General features: G+C 36.3%; 1 protein-coding gene and 2 long non-coding RNA genes across 4 annotated transcripts; 1 reads left to right on the top strand and 2 right to left on the bottom strand.

The window, feature by feature from the left end:
- The first annotated feature begins 4,131 nt into the window (after positions 1–4,131).
- LOC132274837 (uncharacterized) lies at positions 4,132–5,864 on the top strand. The gene is made up of 2 exons (XR_009470527.1): positions 4,132–4,659; positions 5,619–5,864. It is a non-coding gene; the product is annotated as an uncharacterized LOC132274837 (long non-coding RNA).
- Positions 5,865–8,751: 2,887 nt separating this feature from the next.
- LOC132274836 (putative F-box/LRR-repeat protein 23) lies at positions 8,752–11,363 on the bottom strand. Its single transcript, XM_059776178.1, has 4 exons — positions 10,784–11,363; positions 10,628–10,678; positions 9,763–10,079; positions 8,752–9,441 (listed from the first exon to the last, which is right to left on the bottom strand). The coding sequence occupies exons 3-4, from the start codon at positions 10,077–10,079 to the stop codon at positions 8,961–8,963; spliced, it is 798 nt and encodes a 265-aa protein (XP_059632161.1). The 5' UTR covers positions 10,628–10,678; positions 10,784–11,363; the 3' UTR covers positions 8,752–8,960.
- Positions 11,364–12,907: 1,544 nt separating this feature from the next.
- Positions 12,908–17,994, bottom strand: LOC132274835 (uncharacterized). 2 transcript variants are annotated; one of them, XR_009470526.1, is made up of 4 exons: positions 17,659–17,994; positions 17,527–17,577; positions 16,865–17,000; positions 12,908–13,559 (listed from the first exon to the last, which is right to left on the bottom strand). It is a non-coding gene; the product is annotated as an uncharacterized LOC132274835 (long non-coding RNA). The 2 variants fall into 2 exon arrangements; XR_009470525.1 differs by lacking the exon at positions 16,865–17,000 and having other exon boundaries at positions 12,912–13,559.
- Positions 17,995–21,281: the final 3,287 nt, after the last annotated feature.

Raw genomic sequence — 21,281 nt, 5'->3', positions numbered from 1 at the left:
AGTTTGCTATGGATGCCAAGGTTTGGTGGAAGTCGATCACTAACCAGTACAAGATTGAAGAGATGAGTTGGGACAGGTTCAAGGAACTGTTCTATGAAAAGTACTTTCCGCTTTCCAAAAGATGGGAGTTACAAGACCAGTTTCATAATCTTATTCAAAGGAACATGTCAGTGGCGGAGTATGAGAACAAGTTCACCTCACTCTCCCGTTTTGCTCCAGAAGTGGTGAGAGATGAAGCTAACAAGACTCGGAAGTGTGTCTCGGGTCTTAATGATCGAATGAGGCCGTTGATCACGGCACAGTTTATTAAGGTTTACTCTGAAGCAGTGGAAAGGGCTTTGATGCTGGAGGCTGACAATAGAGAGAAGGATCCAAGAAGAGAGCAATTGAAGCAAAAGAGGGGTGCAGGGCCATCCTCAGAGGGATCTTCTTGGAAAAGGAACAGGGGCAGTCCATCTCAGTTTCAGGGGCAACAGTCTACAAGATCTGCTCCTACCACTCCTATGCCAGCTGGGTCTGACAAGAGTGCAGTTGTTTGTTATCAGTGTCAGCAGCCCGGACATTACAAGTCCAGTTGTCCGATGAGATCGTCTTCAGTTTCGTCAGCTCCGAAGGCTTGTTATGGGTGTGGCCAGCAGGGTCACTTGATTCGTGATTGTCTGAGTTAGAGAGCAGGCACCATTAGTGGCAGAGGGTCACAGCAGAGGCCGTCACAATCGGCTACAGTTCAGTCAGGTTTCAGACCACCACCACCACAGCCTGCTATGTCTTCACAGGGTTCACGATCAGTTAGGAGGGATACTCCTACTATGTCAGTGCAACAATCAGGTGTTCAGGTTGGCAGTCCTCAGGCACAGGTACCACAGGGACGTGTTTTTGCACTGGCACAGACCGATGCATCTTCTGGACCGTCAGTTCTTCGAGGTATATTTCCAGTGTTTGGTTGTTGGGCCCGTGTTTTGTTTGACTCTGGTGCATCTCATTCTTTCATTTCATCATCATTTGCACTTGCATCGGGGTTAGAGGTTAGTTTCAGGGATCGGGCATTATGTGTTGATACGCCAGTTGGGATTTCAGTGTCATTGAGCCGAGTTGTGCGGGATTGCTCCATTGTGATAGCCGAGCGGACCTTTGTGTTTGACCTTATCCTCCTAGAGATGACTAGCTTTGATGTCATTCTTGGGATGGATTGGTTAGCTTTCTTCCACTCTACGATTGACTGTTTCAGAGGGAGAGTTATGGTTTGCACTCCCGAGGGAGACTGTTTCTTTTTCGCGGGAGATCGGAGTGATTCCCACATTTCATCATTTTATGGAGTTCGTGGACGGAGTCGTGGTGATTAATTCTTGGTTAGCCTTATAGCCGAAGAAGATGATGTTGGGAAAGAGGATTATCTTGCGGTTGTTCGTGATTTTCTGGACGTGTTTCCAGAGGATTTGACAGAGTTGCCTCCACACCGAGAAGTGGAGTTCACTATTGATTTGATGCATGGTACTGCGCCGATTTCTATGGCACCGTATCGTATGACACTAGTTGAATTGGAAAAATTGAAGAGGCAGCTTGGTGATTTGAGGATGAAAGGTTTCATCCGACCGAGTGTGTCACCGTGGGGCGCACCGGTCTTATTTGCTAAGAAGAAAGATGGTTCGTTGAGGTTGTGCATTGATTATCGGAAGTTGAATCATGCCACCATCAAGAACAAGTATCTTTTGCCAAGGATAGATGATTTATTTGATCAGTTGAGGGGAGCCAGTTGTTTCTCGAAGATTGACTTGAGGTCTGGCTATTATCAGTTGCGGGTTAGGGATGAGGATATCCCGAAGACAACATTCCGTACACGGTATGGACACTATGAGTTCCTTGTTATGCCTTTTGGCTTGACTAATACGCCAGCGGCATTCATGGACTTGATGAACCGCGTCTTTCACGATTACTTGGACCAGTTTGTGGTAGTTTTCGTGGATGACATTCTTGTGTACTCACGGACTCGGGAAGATCACGAAGTCCATTTGAGTATTGTTTTACAAATTTTGCGGGAGCACCGATTGTATGCCAAATACGAGAAATGTGAGTTTTGGCTACAGGAGGTGAAGTTTTTGGGGCATGTTGTTTCAGAAGGTCAATTGATCCATCAAAGGTTGAAGCAGTTTTGACTTGGGAGCGACCCAAGAATGTGTTTGAGATCCGCAGTTTTCTTGGTTTAGCAGGTTACTATCGGAGATTTGTGAAGGATTTCTCCCGTTTGGCAGCTCCTATGACATGTTTGACCCGGAAAGGGGTTAAGTTTGTCTGGAATGAGGCCTGTGATTCATCTTTTCAGGAGTTGAAGACGAGATTGACTACAGCTCCAGTGTTGGTGATACCTGAGCGTGGCTTGGGTTATGTGATCTATTGTGATGCTTCACGTGATGGGTTGGGATGTGTGTTGATGCAGGATGGTAGAGTAGTGGCTTATGGGTCTCGACAGTTGAAGACTCACGAGCTTAACTACCCTACTCATGATCTGGAGTTAGCGGCAGTTGTGTTTGCCTTGAAGTGTTGGAGACACTACTTGTATGGTGAGAGATTCGAGGTATTTTCAGATCACAAAAGTGTCAAGTACCTTTTCTCCCAAAAGGACTTGAACAACAGACAGAGACGATGGGTTGAGTACTTGGAAGATTACAACTTTGATTTGCAGTATCATCCGGGCAAGGCAAATGTTGTAGCTGATGCCTTAAGCCGAAAATCTTGTGGAACTTTGGCCAGTTTAGCTATTCGGAAGTGGAAGATGCTTGAAGATTTGGCAAAGATAGGATTACAGTGTTGTGATGATGATGGTTGCAGTGAGTCGGCATTCTTATTTGGTCTTGTGGCTCAGCCTACTCTTGTTGTACGAGTGATTGAGTCACAAAGACAGGACCCGGACTTAGATGCCATCCACGCTTTGATCTCTAGTGGTGAAACAGTGAAAGATTGGGCCTTGCATGCAGATGGGGGTCTACGGTTCAGGGGTTTGTTGGTGGTTCCCACATGTTGTCGTGAGGACGTCCTACGGGAGTTTCACACTTCCCGCTTTGCAGTTCATCCAGGTGGTACTAAAATGTATCACAATTTGAGACGTCAGTATTAGTGAAGCGGGATGAAGAATGATGTTGCACAGTTTGTGGCTAGATGCCTTACCTGTCAGCAGGTGAAGGCCGAGCATCAGAGGCCAGCTGGTTTATTGCAACCATTACCTGTAGCGCAATGCAAATGGGAGCATATTACTATGGATTTTGTGACAGGTTTTCCAAGGTCACGGAGGGGCAATGAGGCCGTATAGGTCATCAGTGACAGATTGACCAAGACGGCTCACTTTTTGCCTATTAAGGCAACAGATGATGCAGAGAAGCTTGGTGTTCTTTATGTGAAGGAGATTATAAGGTTGCATGGAGTTCCTGTAACCATTGTGTCAGATAGGGATGCTAAGTTCACTTCGAAGTTCTGGGAAGGATTTCAAGTAACGTTTGGTTCAGCGTTGCATCTTAGTACGGCATTCCATCCACAGACGGACGGTCAGTCGGAGTATACTATCCAGATTTTGGAGGATATGTTTCGGGCATGTGTACTTGATTTGGGAGGTAGTTGGGAGGATCACCTTCCACTTATTGAATTTGCCTACAACAACAGTTATCAGGCGAGCATCCAGATGGCTCCATTTGAGGCGTTGTATGGTAGACCTTGTAGGTCTCCTGTTTGTTGGACTGAGGTAGGTGAGACAGTCGCCTTAAGACCCGACATTGTACTCGAGACTACTGAGAAGATTAAGTTGATAAGACAGAGGTTACTTACAGCTCAGAGCCGACAGAAGAGCTATGCGGATAAGCGGAGACGACCGTTATCCTTTGAGGTGGGAGACCATGTTTTTCTACGGGTTTCTCCACGGAAGGGATTGATGAGATTCGGGAAAAGTGGCAAGTTGTCGCCACGATTTAATGGACCGTTTGAGATTTTGGACTGAGTAGGAGAGGTTGCCTACAGGCTTGCTTTGCCACCACAGTTGGATAGGGTCCACAATGTTTTCCATGTATCGATGTTACAGAAGTACGAGCCGGATCCATCTCACATTTTGAGTTAGGTAAATGTGGACATTGATGAGGATATTTCCTACGAGGAAGGACCAGTTCAGATTCTTGACACACAACAGAAGGTGTTGAGGAACAAGACGATACCAATGGTGAAAGTCCTTTGGAGACACCACGGAGTCGAGGAGGCTACTTGGGAGCTCGAACAGGAGGTTCGGTCCAAGTACCCAGCGTTGTTTTCTTCTCCAGGTATGTCTTGATTTCGGGGACGAAATCTTTTTTAAAGTTGGGGAGAATGTAAAGTTTTTGACTTTCCAACAGTGGGGCCCACTTGAGTTATAAGGGTCATTGCAGACCCATTTAATTCCAATTTGTTTTCTCTCTCGGCAGCTCATATCTCTCTCTCTCGCTGCTTCTGCTTTTTTTCTTTTCTTTTTTCTTTTTCAACTTCAATCCTTGATTCCATCTTCATTACTTACCGGATTTAGGTGCCGTTTGAGGCAAAATGACGAGTGTGACGAGCTCTACGCGTTGATGCAAGCAATTTCCAGTTTTGAGCCTTCTTTGGAACTCGAAAATTTAAACCCATTTATAGGGTTTTGCCTATTTTGAGGTAGGGGCATCTTAATCCACTCTAGTCTTGTTCTATTGTGAATTTTACCTCCATGTTGTATTAAATATGCTTAATTTAGAGTTAATTATATCTATGATGGTATTAATGATGTCTAGAGGGTTTTCACGATCTTGAATATGGTTGGTTCATGTGCAATTTATATTTAGTTGTTGATTTACTATATTTACTATGTGCTAGCATGCTGAAATTGATGTATGAGAGTATGCTTATTTAAATTGCGCCAAATTTCCCAATTCATGATGTTGAGCTCATATATATATATATATATGCACATGCTTAAATGTATTTTGTTGTATCTTAATGTGTTAATAATTACTTGGGAGATGTTGAACATGTTGAATGTTTAATTTTATGATGGAAAATTTTAAATGCCATGACATTGAATGTATGGAACATATATAGATGCACATACCATTGGGTTTGCATGAAATGGGAGAAATTGTTCTTGAAATAAATATGGGGAATTTCAGGGAAGTGTTTTTGATAAAATGGTTTTATGCGAAACCCGGTCGTTGCGGGGTTACCAACGGGCCGGAGGTTAATATAGCCTAGAGGGGACTAGGGAGTCGCCCTAGCGTGGTTGAGCTAGTTGGGCCCCATAATGACGCCGCGGGGTTACCAAGGGTCAGGGACACTAGCCAATCCTCCTTTCGTGTCGCGGCGGGGTTACCAAAGGGCGGGCTGTATTAACGTTTGAAAGTGATGATTTTGAGAATGAAAATGGGAAGTGTCATTGACATGCATTGCATTTCATTTCATTGCATTGCATTGTTTATACTTGGAATTGACTTGTATGTTGTATTTGATCCCCTACGTTGTATGATCCCTATCTCCTATTGGCCTATGCTTTGCTTGAATTCACAAGGACACAAGATTTGTGTCTTAAGTGTCACCTACTGAGCATATAGCTCACCCTACTATTTATACATTTTTTTCAGGTCTTGGAAAAGAACCGGTGAACGACAACCCACCTCAAGCTTGAGCGATACTAGAAGCTCACTTTTGTGTCTTTTGTATATCTCCCATTATTTTTGCAAAGCACTAAAAGTGTGAAGGTGTATATGTATATTTTGCAAAAACTTTGTCATGTAATGTAATTAAGGTATTTGATGATATTTTGGATGTGAATTTGTTAACATGTAAACCTTGTTGATGAATGGGAAGGATAATTTTAGTTAAAGTAATTATCGGTGTTATTTGATTGTGTATGATCATATACTGTTGCCGTGAATTCCGAAATTGAGCCATGATAGGTCAAAAATGAATTTAAACAGGGTATGGTAGGCTTATTTTTAGGGGAGGTTACGCCGAATTTTTTGTAAAATTCTTGGCATCAGCTAGGGTCGTTGCAATATATATATAAGTAATGATTGTATCAGTGGTATCAACTAATGCACAGTAGCAGCCGATTTTGATCTGTGCACACCTATGTGATGGGTGTCACACGACAAAAAGGGTAATCTATTGATTACCAATTTTAGAATTTTGGTAGTATATCTAAAAAAAAATTGATTTTATCCGGCGGCTGTACAGGTAATCTATTGATTACCAGATTCACGTTTATATATATATATATATATATATATCAAATGGTAAAACTTATCTTTTGAGTTTAATAGGAGACTATTTCTTGACCAGTAGTGTCTCTGGATTTGATTAATGAGTTATGTATTGTTTTGGTATTACACTGGTTACACATAAGTTTGTCATTGTAATTAGTGTCATTGTAATCGGCAGTCACGGTATAGTAGAGAAACCTTAGTTTTGGTTTAAATGATTTGACCACGATTAAAACGAATGTTCCGAGTCACAATCATTGGTAACCTTTTTAAAAGTATAGAAGGATCTTATTCTTCTGGAATCACTTTGTTAGACTTTTCCAAAAGCATTAACTTATCAAATGGCCTGATAACCCTCATACTACGTTAAGGTTCCGATAGAATAAGAGATTCTGGACTTGTAGTTTATGATGTCTCATCATCCATAACTGTCATATCCACTCTTGGATTGATTGGTGTATCTATTATCTTCTCTAAAACAACCATGCTTCGAGAATGGTAATTCATTATATAATTCTTCTTGAGAAAAGTAGCATTGATGCTAATGAACACTTTTTTTTCCTTAGGATTATAAAATGAATAATCCCTTGTACCATTTGGGTAGCCTACAAATAAATAAACATCTAATCTTGGTCCCATCTTCTCAAGCTTTCCCTTCCACACAAGTGCAGGACATTCTCACTTACATAAATTTTGTAAACTAGGTTTACACCTGGTATACAATTCCTTGGAAGTCTTTGGAACTGCTTTTAGATGGAGTTAAGTTCAGAATATAAATCATCTTAAGAGCGTGTTCCCAAAAGAATACTAGTAGACTTGAATAATTGATCATCGATCTTATCATGTTGAGTAAGGTTCTATCCCAAACTTCTGCGCCAAGCACACCATAACAAAATGGTGTTGCGAAAAGAATCATATGCCCTGTAGGATCCATATGCAAGAACAGTAGTAAATACCGCACCAAAGGTAATGTCAGGATCACATAGGATCAAATCAACTGTGGCAAAGAGAAGGCATTGGGAATGTTCAGGGCTGTTGAGGCATAACTCTTGGCAAATCCTCATGCCTACAAAGTGAAGATGCTGTAAAATGATTTCACTGCTTCTTGTCATTTCTATTATAATAAAATTACCACAGGCATTGCCCGTGATTAAAAAGTACATAAAGTATTTAAAAAATAAAAATCAAGTACTCCATAGCTTAAAATAAATGATATATATATATATATGTATATATATAGACACAATTACAAAAATACTACTTAAAACTTGGTAGATATCACTACATAGCAATTCTCACTTCCCAATACCAACTAATCTTAATTTAGTAGTCAGTGAAAGTACCACCGTACAGATGCTCTTGAACCCTCATGGTGGAATAGTCGAATATGAGAGAGGTAAACTTCAATATTTCATCGTCACCTTCGAAACCGACACAATGCTTAACATCGAAGTTCTTTGCAGCCTTGCAAAATCATAACTAGATTCTCCCGTTCTATAACATCAATTGATTGAAAAATCATCCATCTAACATATGATGGACTTTGAAAAGATAAGAAGTGTGGGTCTTAATTGAAAAAATGTCAAATATTAGATCTGTGTCAAAGTTAATTTGAACAATATAATAATAACTTAATAATGAATCAAGCTGATTTATATCATAACTGGTCATTAAAATTCAGTAACAAACAACAAATCCATCCAAGAATGTGATTTTTTGATCATGTACATTACGTGGAATATAGATAAAGTGGGAACAAACTCAAAAGTAATTTTTTAAAACAGATTAAAAAGTAGAAATTCAAAATATCGCTACAATGAATCCAGTACCTAGGACAGTAATTAAAGTTCCCTAAATATTCATCTTTTTATAACAATGCTAGAATTTAATTATCAGAGCAGAGCAGTTACCTTGAGATGAAGAAAGAAAATTCACAATATCAGTCCATAAATATTATATGAATTAAACTTGAATTGTTAAAAAAGTAAAATAAACAAAGTCACCCAACCTCCCATCTAACAACAACAATAATAATATAATTGATCGAAAAAGATAAGAATTTAGGTGTAATTTGATAACCAAAATTAACATTTAATTCTGAATGAATTAAGTGTTTGATAACACACTAAATATCACTTAATATATTAAGTACCACTTAAATGCAGAACACAGCCACTAAAAAAAAAACATGGAAAAAATTCAAAACAAAAAATTGGGTCAATCGCCAACGAAAGCGAAAACTCTCTCAATCTATATATCAACAGGGATCTTACACACAGTTCATCAATTAAATTACACACAGAATCAAGACGGATTAAAAGCAATACAAAAGGCAATTGAGTTTCGAAACCTGTATATGGACGCAGATGAGGCCACTCTTGTAATCCTCCAATTTTGATCACTCCTACCAAATTTTAAGCAATTGAATAATTAATATTGCATCATACACACGCACATATAAAGTTTTACCATACTAAACTATATCCTAGATTCAAATTCAAGTCTATGTGAGTTTGTGACAACAACTTTTCAATGTACTACAATACAACCATTGTTATATAATAGATTGTCTAAAAATGGATGATATACAACGAGCAAGAAGATAAGACAAACTAAAGAAAATAAAAGATTTGTTACCAAAATATATTACAAGATCAATCACTTGCGAGCTGAAACATTTATAGGATAAAGTTTAATACGGTAAAAGTCCCTGCATAATTTTCATCCATCTATAGGACGATAAATTTCCCTTTTCCGGGACCACCATCCACCTATGGCTTCTCTTGAACCCTCACACATGAATGTAGGAATATGAGAGGCAAGCTTCAATATTTCATCCTCCTCCTCCTCAAAACCTACGCAATACCGAACATCAAGATAAAGAAGTTCTTTGCAGCCTCGCAAAATAATCTCTAGATCGTCTTCATGAAGGTATGCATAACTCAGACACAAATACTTAATGTTTGGCAGTAATGTGGCGATATCTGATGCTTCCTTATCACAAAAGTAGGCTTCTGTAATAGCTAACCCAACAAAGTTCTTGCAATGAAGGCTGACTTGTGTAAGAATTTCTTGCATATAAGAGCTGTATTGTAGGGTTAACCATTCCAAATTTGTCCATTTGCTTATAAGGCTGGGAACGATGCACATTTGATCAGGAGAGAGACAAGGAGACATCATGAAACCTTTCAAGAAAGGACACCTGGGAACAAAAATTCAATGTGAAAAAAAATTCCGACTTTTTCTATGTAAGAATGACATTCTTTTTTAAGGCTATATTACGTCACAAGCTAACATATGACAGATTCCAAAAAGACAAGGAGTGCTCATTTTGATTGAAAAAATGTCAAAGTTTAGATCTATCACAAAGTAAATTTCCTAACATCAGAATCACATGTACTTAATGTTTCATTCAACATATTTTTCACTTGGCACTTCATCTAATAAGACAAAACAATTGTCAAAAATGGTTAAAAGATGGAAGGAGAAAAAGAATTATCTTGATGTAGTTAAGATAACTTACTCATTTGCAATATACACTAAGAGATCTTTAGTAGAATTGCAGGACTTTCTAGCAGGATTGTAGTTGTGGGGCGTCTTTAGTGAAACAACATATCTAGCATTATGCTTGATGGCAAACTTAATGATTCCTAGGACACCAGGCTCGTTTAGTCGATCTGTAGGAAGCTCAATATGGCGCCAACATTGTGGATTGAGAGTTGCTTTGTACCATGACTTGCACACAAAGGGAACGTCCAATACAAGAGATCCAAGTCCCAATCTCTCAAACACATTCAACAAGCAATCCAAGTTTAAATCTTCCCATTTTCGCTCTTCCATCTATTTAAATGGGAAACAAACATTAACTTTGAACCGTATGCATTATAATAACAACAAAAACACAGACAATCTCTCCTCCAATCTAAAAGATGGAAGATATTTTGCATTGACCATATGATGGAAAATGACACTCTTATTATAAAAAAAATTCATGGTACACATCATTAAAAAGTATAATAGGTCAACATAACCTTAATTTTAAAAAAATTGTGCAAAAGCCCCATTCAAATCACTTTAAGAAGTGATTGAATCATGCACAAATTACGCGGGAGCTGAAACAACGGTGAAGAAGGACTTAACCCTAAACTCCAGTGAGAGTTCAATAATATCAAAATTCAACATAGCCTTATAACCCATTTTTTATTTCTTCTATTTGTTACTCAATTTACTCATTTTGGTTCCATTGTTCAGAGAGCTGAACTCTCATCTTCTTCTTCTTCAACCTCGAGAGAGTTATGGTTCATTTTAATTTCCAATACCTAATCATCAACTAAATAGAATATAATTGAACTTAATTTTCACAAAAAATCAATTTTTGTATAACTTACCCGATATGATTTCCCCTTTTGTTCATTCTCGTTCAATAGCGTCCTCTTCCTCTGTAATTCATGTCAATAAAAGCATGTCAACTTCCATATACATACACACACACACACATATATATATATATCAAATTGGAAAACAAAAAAGGGGAGAATTTTCACCTTTTGGAACGCGAGAGAGCGAGTTGGGCCGATACGCTTTTCTTCGCCCTTGCGCTTCTTGCCCAGAAACTAGGATTTTCGTCGGAACCAAATGGTTTCGAAAAGGTTTCTTTTTGGGGCTTTGGATTTCACGAACATGGCGTTTGGAGCGTTCTTCTTCTTCTTGTTACAATTGCTTTGCTTCGCCATGGGATTAGCTGTGATTTAGAAGATTGCTTTTTAAGATAAAATATATGTTTTGCTACATAGGAGCCCTAAGGCCCAGTGTTGAAAGGCCGTGGCCCAAGTAGCGAGATACTTGTTCCTAACAGAAGTCACCTTTATTTACATTCACTAGGTCTAAAGAAAAAAGAACATAAACAAAAGAAAAAAGAAGAAGAAGGACACACAGTAATTTGCGCATGATTGTATATATTCAAAATTAATATTATAAACTTGAAAGGTCGCATCACGTTGGAAGGAATTTATGTCACAAATATAAATACATTGCAGAAAAAAAAAATATTAAAAATGAATTCGGAGAGGAATTTGTGTACCGTTACCAAATATAAATACATTTCAAGAAAAGAAAAGTTTAAAATATTAATTCGGTGAGACTCTCGCCATCTGGTATTCTGGTTCGTCTCATACTCCATTGCTCAATCTAATTGAAGTCAAAACTTAAAAGTTTAGGCCCACTAAATAATGCGACTAATATAAGGGAGTTTACGTGGAGCTTGGATGGTCTTATTTCTTCAATATCCTCCATTTCCCATGTTTAATGTGCAAGAATGAAATAGAATGAAATACTCGTTCTAATCATTCATTTGTTTGGTGTGCAAGAATGGAATTGAATGACTGTTGTTAATGGAATGAAAATCTATTTCAGGGAATGAAAATTCATTCCATTCCTAAATCGAAAGATTAAATATTTTTATAATATTCTCAATAAGCCCTTCATCACATTCCAGTAAGGCAAAAATATTTCGTATAGACCAAAAATCTTTCACATTCCATTTTTCATGTTTTTCGAGCTTCTTTATTAGACGTGGTAAAGGTCTTTCGCCTTCCCTCTTTTCTGAATATACCTACTCTTTTCTGAATATACCTAGAGCTCCCATTGACAAAAAGTTGCAGGACCTTCGACCATATTATATATATATATATATATATATATATATATATATATATATATATTAGCCTTTACATCAATTTCTCAGGTTAAGTATTCAACTCGTTTTTGAATAAAATTGTATTGACATAATATTAATTAAATAGATTTTTTTTAAAAAGTAATGAAAAGCTATTTTTGAATAAAATCATTTCATTATAGATTTAATGATAGTCAACCGAACAATAGAATGGTAATAATTATTCGATTTCATAACGATTCACCGTGTCACACCAAACATTAGAATGGTAATACTCATTCCATTCTTATTCTAATTCTCTTCCAAGTTGTATTTTATTCCATTTATGCACACCAAACGTTTAGAGTTGATAAGAATATAAAAAGAAACAAAATAACTCTTATAATGCATTTGAGAAGTTGACAATTGAGACTCCACCTTTTGTTTTTAAAGGAATAGAAATGTTGTGCACTTGCCTAATGTTACGAGAGGAGTTTTGTCACATGTGAGTGATTGGGGAATAAATGGGTGGGTATGCAGCACTATTCAACAATTTAAGTTTTTGAGTAAATAGATTAATACCCACCCGTTATAGTTGGTATCAGAGTCAATCATTGATCCGGTGCCACGCCAAGCGCCCGGTCCTAAAGGCATCCAGATGAGCCACTTGGTTAGGCAGTGAAATCGGAGAAAACACTATTGTTTGCGCAAACTACCCTTATGTTATGTTTGGAAGTACCAAATTGGTGTCTTTGGATATAAAATTAGAGAAAACTTGGTACAAAAATTCTTCCAATCCTAAATCTAATATACCGATTCGGTGCTAACAAACATAATATTAGTATTTTCATGTACCACTTTTATTTATGCAAGTACGAACAACCTTTTGCAATTTGCACGGTTGGTTAGAGGTAAGTTGGTTGCTTTCAAATCCAAGTCTGCGAGTGTGAGTCCTGACTATTCAATGTATAAGGATACCACAATTATTTTGATACCAACATTGTCATATAATGGATTATCTTGAAAAATGGAAGATATGCAGTAAGATGATACAAAAATATACAACATTCAACAACCACCACAGTTTTTTTCTCAATTATTTGTGATCGGCTCCGTAAATCTTATATTTTCATTCCGTTTTTTCTAAAGTTATGGCCTCGGTGGAGCAAGATGATATGAAAAAGAAAGAAAAAAATAAATAAAAGACCTGTTACTAAATCATATTACAAAACCAGGCGGTTAAGATCGAGCTAAAACAGAGGGTATGTTTACAATATACCATGTATTAGATAAAATTCAATGACACAAATATTTCATCATCACCGTTTCAAATGGTAGGATATCACTACATAGCAATTCTCACTTCATAATACCAGCTAATCTTAATTTAGTAAAGGTACCACCATAGAAATGCTCTTGAACCCTCATGGTGGAATAATCGAATATGAAAGGCAGCTTCAATATTTCATCACCATCTTCGAAACCTACACAATGCTTAACATCAAAACACCGAAGTTTTTTTGCAGCCTTGCAAAATCATCACTAGAATCTCCATGACTGCAGACAAAGGGAATGTGCGATTAATATACCAGAGCATCAACTCCCGCTCTCTCAAACACATTCAACAAGCAACCCAAGTTCAACTCTTCCCATTTTCGCTCTTCCATCTACATACATAGAAAACAAGGACAATAAACTTTAAACAATATGCATCATAATAATAACAAAAACAGAACTCATACATACTAAAGTGAAAACTCGCACAATCTATATATCAACAGGGATGTAAAGCACTTAATTACACACAGAATCATGACAAATTAAAAGCAATACAAAATTACTTAAAGTTACTCTTGCAATTGAGTTTCGAAACCTATCTATGGACGTAGATGAGGACACTAGTGCAATCCTCCAATTTTGATCACTCTACCAGATTTTAAGCAATTGAATAATTAATATTGCACATAAATGTACACGATTGTTATAGATACATAGGAGCCCTCACTTGTCAGGCCATGGCCCAAGTAGTGATAGATATGTTCCTAAGACGAAAAGATTAGATGATTGCTTCTTCTTCTTTTTTCTTTTTTTTTTTTCCCGAATGTTTAAGCAACATGCATATGTACACCTACATTATCGTTTTTGCAACGTGGAACACTCACTCAACCTACCCAATCAACAGCAGTTCTCTTTGCTTCACAGCATTCCAACCCCCACATATTCAAGGGTACCTCTGACCTTTAACATGACCCCAATCTGGCATGGTGTTGCCAAACTTCGTTGACAATTGAGCTTGTTCCTTTAGGCAAGATCGTGGAGATGAGGTTGTCGGCATCACCAACAGATGCCTTGAATATCCTGCAGGACGGTGGCATTAAGGAGGTAATCTTTGTGTGACACCTGATCACACTCATGATAGATATATGTTTAAGAGATTGCAAAGGTGCAAGGAAGAAGGAGAATTGCTTGTGAGGAAAATGTGAGAAAGTGATATTTATAGAGAGCAAATGTGTTTGATGTGTATTTCACCAGCATCTCACACAATTACACACCATATCTACCGTTTTGCACTTTTGTAATCAAATCATTGCCATATTTTATCTTGCGATTTATGTAGTGTCATATTTAACAACTATGCCAATTAACCTTCATTATAGATTGAGAGGTTTCTAGATTAGCAAGTATACCTAATCACAATTAAGTATCATGACAAACTTGATTCAGACAGATATGCAGATTTCTATGGGAGCACATGGTAAATGTTTAGCAGGGTGCTTCATTATCTTTTTATCTATCTGCTTCTCAATCTACAGTAAAGGTTAATTGACATAGCTGCTAAATAGGCCACAACATAAATGGCAATATAAAAATATTGGAGTCAAGATAATCACAATTTGATTCCAAACATGCAACAGGCTGGATCCAAGTCACACAGAGTGGGAGCGAGTGCGAAAAATGTCAAAGTCTAAAATTTTTGAAAACAGGAGCGTCTGTATATTAGGTTTAAATAAAATTATATTAGGTCATGACATTTCACCGGTGAGTAAGAAATTCATCCGTACCATACACGGTAACCATTAAATGTTAAAAAGGTAGTTACCAAAATAAGATAGCAATCAGATCCAACAATCATCATGCACACGGATGAATTTATTGCTCACCGGTGAGCAAGAGATCATTTATGATTAATGATATATGCAATAAATAAGCTAACTTTTCTCGCTAATAGATGGGTGATTTATTTTTAGTGGTATATTTTCAAACATGTATAATTAATATATATATATGGTAGTATAGGAATCCCATATAGCTGGAGCACACGTGGAGTTTAAGTAATTAATGTATATATTGAGTAATAGTGTAAGTAATAAATGCATATATGGTAATATAGATGTTCCATATCACTGAGACTCTTAACAAATTTAGTTGTATAAAGTGAATTCATGTGAAAATTGCGAATTAGGAAAACAAATTTGCGAATTGCAAAAATTGAATTCGCGGATTTTGTGTGAATTCGCGATTAGAGCTTGAGAGCGGGACCTCTTTGGACGAATTATGTGACTAAGGGCTTAATATGGTCTATAATTGTGTGAGGTGTTGTTAAGAATACATATCCGCTAGATGAAGTGCGTATTGAATTACATTTGTTATCTTCTATTTCTCATATCTTAGGCTAACTCTATAAATACCACTTTGAGTTTGCACATTTTCCTCACAAACTAATTCTCTTACCTTGCACTTTTCCAATCTCTCAAGACAGATATATCTATCATGGATGTGATAATACGTCACATGGAGATTACCTCCTCAATCCCTCCGGCCAGGATGTTCAAGGCTTTTGTTGGTGATGCCTACAATTTAATCACCGCGATCTTGCCACAAGCTATTCAGAGTGTTGAGATCATCCGAGGGAATGGACGAGTTAGAACCATGAAGCTGATCAGTTTTGGTGAAGGCAAGTTTCTATTATCAAGGGTATTTGGGAACACACATAAGTACTTTTAATGAAATTTATTTCAGAGTTTGAACTAGATTTTCTACCACTCCAAATCGAAAGAGCTGAGTGTTTCAAATGCAATATATATAAGTTAGGTGTGTTAGAGAAGTTTTTAGAACTTTTTTGACCTAAGGTTTAAAAATCGTAACCGTTGGTCAGTTACAAGATTTAATGGGTCTTTAAAGGGCCATCGATTTTGTTTTTAAAATTTGTAAAATTTATTCTGTTACAAAATCAGCACTTTGAATGAAATTCGGTTTGAACTAAAAGGGGGGGCGAGTGTTCTAAATACGACATAAGTTTTTTCTGTTAGAGAAGATTTTAAAACTTCTTTGATCCAATTATAAATATTGTAACAGTTGGTTCGTTACAAAATTTAATAAGACTTTTAAGGCCCATCAATTTTGATTTTTAAATTTACAAAATTTGCTATGTTTTCTAATCTATTAATTAATTAATTAATTTAATTTTAACTGTTACGAATCTTTAATGAGAAAGTAATTGAAGGGTGTTATTTATGTTAGAGAAATACATTGGTTCAAAATTAAAAATCCTAACAGTTGGTCGGTTACAAAATTTAATGGGACTTTTAAGGTACAAAATTTAATGGGACTTTTAAGGCCCATCAATTTTGATTTTTAAATTTACAAAATTTGTTATGTTTTCTAGGCTATTTATTTTTGCCTGTTACAAATCCTTAATGAGAAAGTAATTGTATAGCTAGGTTAGCCGGTACACAACACAATCTTGCTTCCTACTTGAAATAGTTTTAATGTAAATGGAAACATCTTTGTAATAACAAATAAGTTTCCTGTAAAAAAAAAAAAAAGACACTTCTCTGTCTATAAAATAAAAATTAAAAAAATCTGCCTAAAACCATTTTAATAAAAAAATAAAAAAAAACTATTTTTTTCTTTTTTTTTTCTGACAATTGTATAAAACACATTCAACAAGCAATCCAATGTGGCGACCTACATTGTGGATTGAGATTTGCTTTGTACCATGACTTGCACACAAAGGGAATGTCCAATACAAGAGATCCAAGTCCCAATCTCTCAAACACATTCAACAAGCAATCCAAGTTTAAATCTTCCCATTTTCACTCTTCCATCTGTTTAAATTGGAAACAAAGATTAACTTTGAACTGTATGCATTATAATAACAACAAAAACACAGACAATCTCTCCTCCAATCTAAAAGATGGAAGATATTTTGCATTGACTACATGATGGAAAATGATACTCTTATTATAAAAAAAATTCATGGTACACATCATTAAAAAGTATAATAGGTCAACATAGCCTTATTTAAAAAAAAAAAAAAATTGTGCAAAATCCTCATTCAAATTACTTTTAGAACTGATTGAATCATGCACAAATATCGCCGGAGCTGAAACAACAGTGAAGAAGGACTTAACCCTAAACTACAGTGAGAGTTCAATTGTATCAAAATTCAACCTACCCTTATAACCCATTTATTATTACTTATATTTGTTACTCAATTTACTCAAATTGGTTCCATTGTTCATAGAGCTGAACTCTCATCTTCTCATCTTAATTTCCAATACCTAATTATCAACCAAATAGAATATAATAGAAATTAATTTTCACAAAAAATCAATTTTTGTATTAACATACCCGATATGATTTCCCCCTTTGTTCATTCTCGTTCAATAGCGTCCTCTTCCTCTGTAATTCATGTCAATAAAAGCAGGTCAAATTCCATATATATATATCAAATTGGAAAACAAAAATGGGGAGATTTTTCACCTTTTGGAATGCGAGAGAGCTATATTGGCCGATACACTTTTCTTCGCCCTTGCGCTTTTTGCCCAGAAAATAGGATTTTCTTGGGAACCAAATGGTTTCGAAAGGGTTTCTTTTTGGGCTTTGGATTTCACGAACATGGCGTTTGGAACGTTCTTCTTCTTCTTGTTACCATTGCTTTGCTTCGCCATGGGATTAGCTGTGTGATTTAGAAGATTGCTTTTTAAGATGGATATATGTTTGCGCGTATAGAGAGGAGAGAAGGTTTTGCTTGTGTGATCTTCGGGTGGAGAAGTTAAGGCTATGGTTCATACGGTGAGTTTGAAGGGAAGGATAACATTAATTAGGAGGAGGGGAGGGGAGGGGAGGAAAAGTGAAGGATAATTATAACATGTTTGGTTAATTAACGAAAGGAAAAGAAATTTAAGAATAATAATTATGTTTAAAAAAAAAAAAAAAAAGAAATTATTTTAGTAAATTGATTATTATACTCTTTTATATTTAAATATATATATATAATATTTAAATATATATATATGATCTCTTATACTCACAAGAAAAGAAAAAAAAAATTAGGACAAATCATTTCAGCCTCCCGAATCCCGCCTCCATCTCTATTCTCTTTCTCAACTCTAAACTTGCCCCCTATCTCTCTCTACACTACAAGAATAAGAAGTTCAAAACCCATATATTTCAGTTTATTTATTTGTTTCCAAGAATCAAAGTTCAAAACTCGTATCCGTATGTCATTTCAGATTGTTCAGAAAATCAAAACCCATATCTTTCAGTTTCCATGGCCGTTGTTCCAGTTCGGGTTCGCCGTTCGTAAGCTTCAATCACTGGCCCGCTGTCTTTCTGCAACTGCTAACTTGTATATATATTGTTTTGCAAACTTGTGTACTCATCACAACTCCTTCATTAGCCATTGCCTTCACTTTCTTTTCATTTCCTCACATTTTTTGGAGGATAAGAAAAACACTGTTGAAGCTTTGACATAACCTTCCAAACCCTTCCATTTCCTTCCAACAATTTTTGCCAAACACAAATTTTTAATCCCCCTTCATCACATTCTCTTCCCTTTCCACCCTTTTTCATTGCACCAAACCGACTCTCAGGATTTTTACTTTTAATTGTTCTTTTTGGTCATTTCCTATTTCACTTTTAAGGTCCAGTGTTGAAAGGCCGTGGCATCTGGTAGTTACATTCACCAGGCCAAGAAGTAATAAGTTTAGGGGACTCTCACATGACAAAATACACACACGTAATTTGAGCATGATTGTATACATTAAAATTTTATATTATAGCAAAGGTCACATCACGTTGGAAGGAATTTGTGTTACCAAATTTAAATACATTTCAGAAAAAAAATTAAAAATTAATTCGGAGAGGAATTTATGTACTGTTACCAAATATAAATACATTTCAAGAAAAGAAAATTTAAAAAAATTAATTCGGTGAGAGACTCTCGCCATCTGGTATTGTGGTTCGTCTCATCATCCATTGCTCAATCTAATTAAAGTCAAAAGTTTAGGCCCACTAAATAATGCGACTAATATATGGGAGTTTATGCGAAACTTACATGGTCTTATTTCTTCAATCTCCTCCATTTCCCCTGAAGTTGGTAAGAATATAAAAAGAAACAAAATAACTCTCATAATGCTAGTTGAGAATTGAGACTCCATCTTTTATTTTAGAAGGAATAGAAATGTTGTGCACTTGCCTAATGTTATAAGATTTGTCTCACATCATGCGAGATTGATTGATGTATAAATAAATGGGTATGTAATACTATTCAATAGTTTAAGTTTTTTGGTAAATGAAAAAGCGTTCACCCATTACAGAGTCAGACCCAATTCTTGATTCAGTGTCACGGCAAACGCCCAATCCGAAAGGTGTCCCAATGTACGACCCAGGTAGGCAGAGTGGCTCGACTGCAACGAGGGCATTGTGAATTCGGGTGAGGATGAATGTCACAAGGGGAGATTTGTCACACATCGGATCCGAATGGAAGATGCAGCACTACCTAAGCTTTTGGGTAAATAGACAAACATTCTCGCTTTATATGACTTAGCTTGTGTGACTCAATGAAATTGATTATTTTCAATTATAAATTATTTTTAAAATAAAAAATTAGCCAACTTATTAGTTCAAAATCAAAGTAACTATAATAGTTTCATGAAATGAAATTATATAGAATCCGCCTAAAAGTATTTACCAATTTTGTAGTAGCATTGCTTTTTAATGCTCCCTCCGTCCAATAATTGTCCATCTTTTCTTTTTGGATTGTTCTAAAATACTTGTTTACTTAGCAAATTTAAACATATTTCACATCGTTCCATAAAAGATCATTAAAATTTTAAAAAATTTCAAACTTGATTATATTTATAGTTAAATTTGCAAGGATAGCTTTGTAATTTTTTAAGAGATAATGTAATAATTACATATCATCTTAAAAGGTTTTACTCCACGTGAAGGATATCTGATATGGGAAAAAAAATTTAATTTCTTTTAGTGACTTAGATGATTTGTTGGTTTCTAGATAATTTAGTAACCTGGAATCTTATCACTTTTGGAAATTATCACAATTGAGCATATTCAAATTCCTCTACCACATTGGTTTATCCACAAGCAAACCAGTATAGATAAGAATAATGCTTCTATGATGTCAACTTAAGAGTTTTTATTTTTTATTTTTTAAAATAACAAATTATATTGTCACGAACTCATTATAAAAAATTAGTTCAAACTATCATAAATTAAAATTATGCGAGACGATCAAAGTTGAGGGTTTAATTTGATCATAGTGTGATTTTCTTTTAAACAATTAGACACAGTACAGTCAAAGTTAAGAGCGTAATTTGATCAAAAGAAAGTGTGTGTAAATAAATTTTGGTACAAAAGACTATATAATCCTCATACAGTCCTCTTTCAAATGTTACTTTAATATTTTTACATGATCCCGATCACGAGATAAACCTCAAGAGAGCATTACTCAATATGGAATATAATGTTTCATGCTTTTATGGGCATGCAAGAACACCCCACCCCCCACAAAAAAAAGGAAAAAAAAAAAGAGTGGCAAACGTGTTGGACATGATATTTCAAACATTAAAGCATGGACTCGCAAAGCTTCTACATTAAGGAGCATCATGAAAATTCAAGTCTGTACTTGAAGATGCAAGAAATTCCTTCCCCTCTTTCTCTCTCTAGAATTCTTACACCTCAACCCCAAAAAGATCCCCCACCTTTCCATTCCTTATCCTATTTATAGATATTTACAAGATATTTACAAGATATTTACTGATTGCTGGATCTGGGCCTATTCCTCCATAAGTCCTGGTCACCTTTGATGGGCTTACTCGCGTTCGGCCCATATGGCAGTGTCTTTATATGGGCCGACCCAGCTGTACGGACTGAATGTAGTGTTTGCAAGTCGGATCCGGCCCATGTCATCCGGGGCCTCCTCAACTGCCCCCATAATTGCCCCTTATTTAATAAGGGGTAATTATTGATGGCGTCTAATCATGATGTTGATGGCTCGAGATAACCACGTGGGGGAACGGAAGGTCAGATCTAGAATCAATGTTCCGGGGCTCGAGGAATTTCTCGCCTTCCCGACGCTTCGG

The sequence above is a fragment of the Cornus florida genome, unplaced genomic scaffold (genome assembly GCF_030987335.1).
Source record: "Cornus florida cultivar Cherokee Brave unplaced genomic scaffold, ASM3098733v1 CherokeeBrave_3.0.0_Hap2_Chr09, whole genome shotgun sequence".
Taxonomy (NCBI): domain Eukaryota; kingdom Viridiplantae; phylum Streptophyta; class Magnoliopsida; order Cornales; family Cornaceae; genus Cornus; species Cornus florida.
Note: the sequence above shows the minus strand (reverse complement) of the source record. Positions and strands in the feature narration are given on the sequence as shown.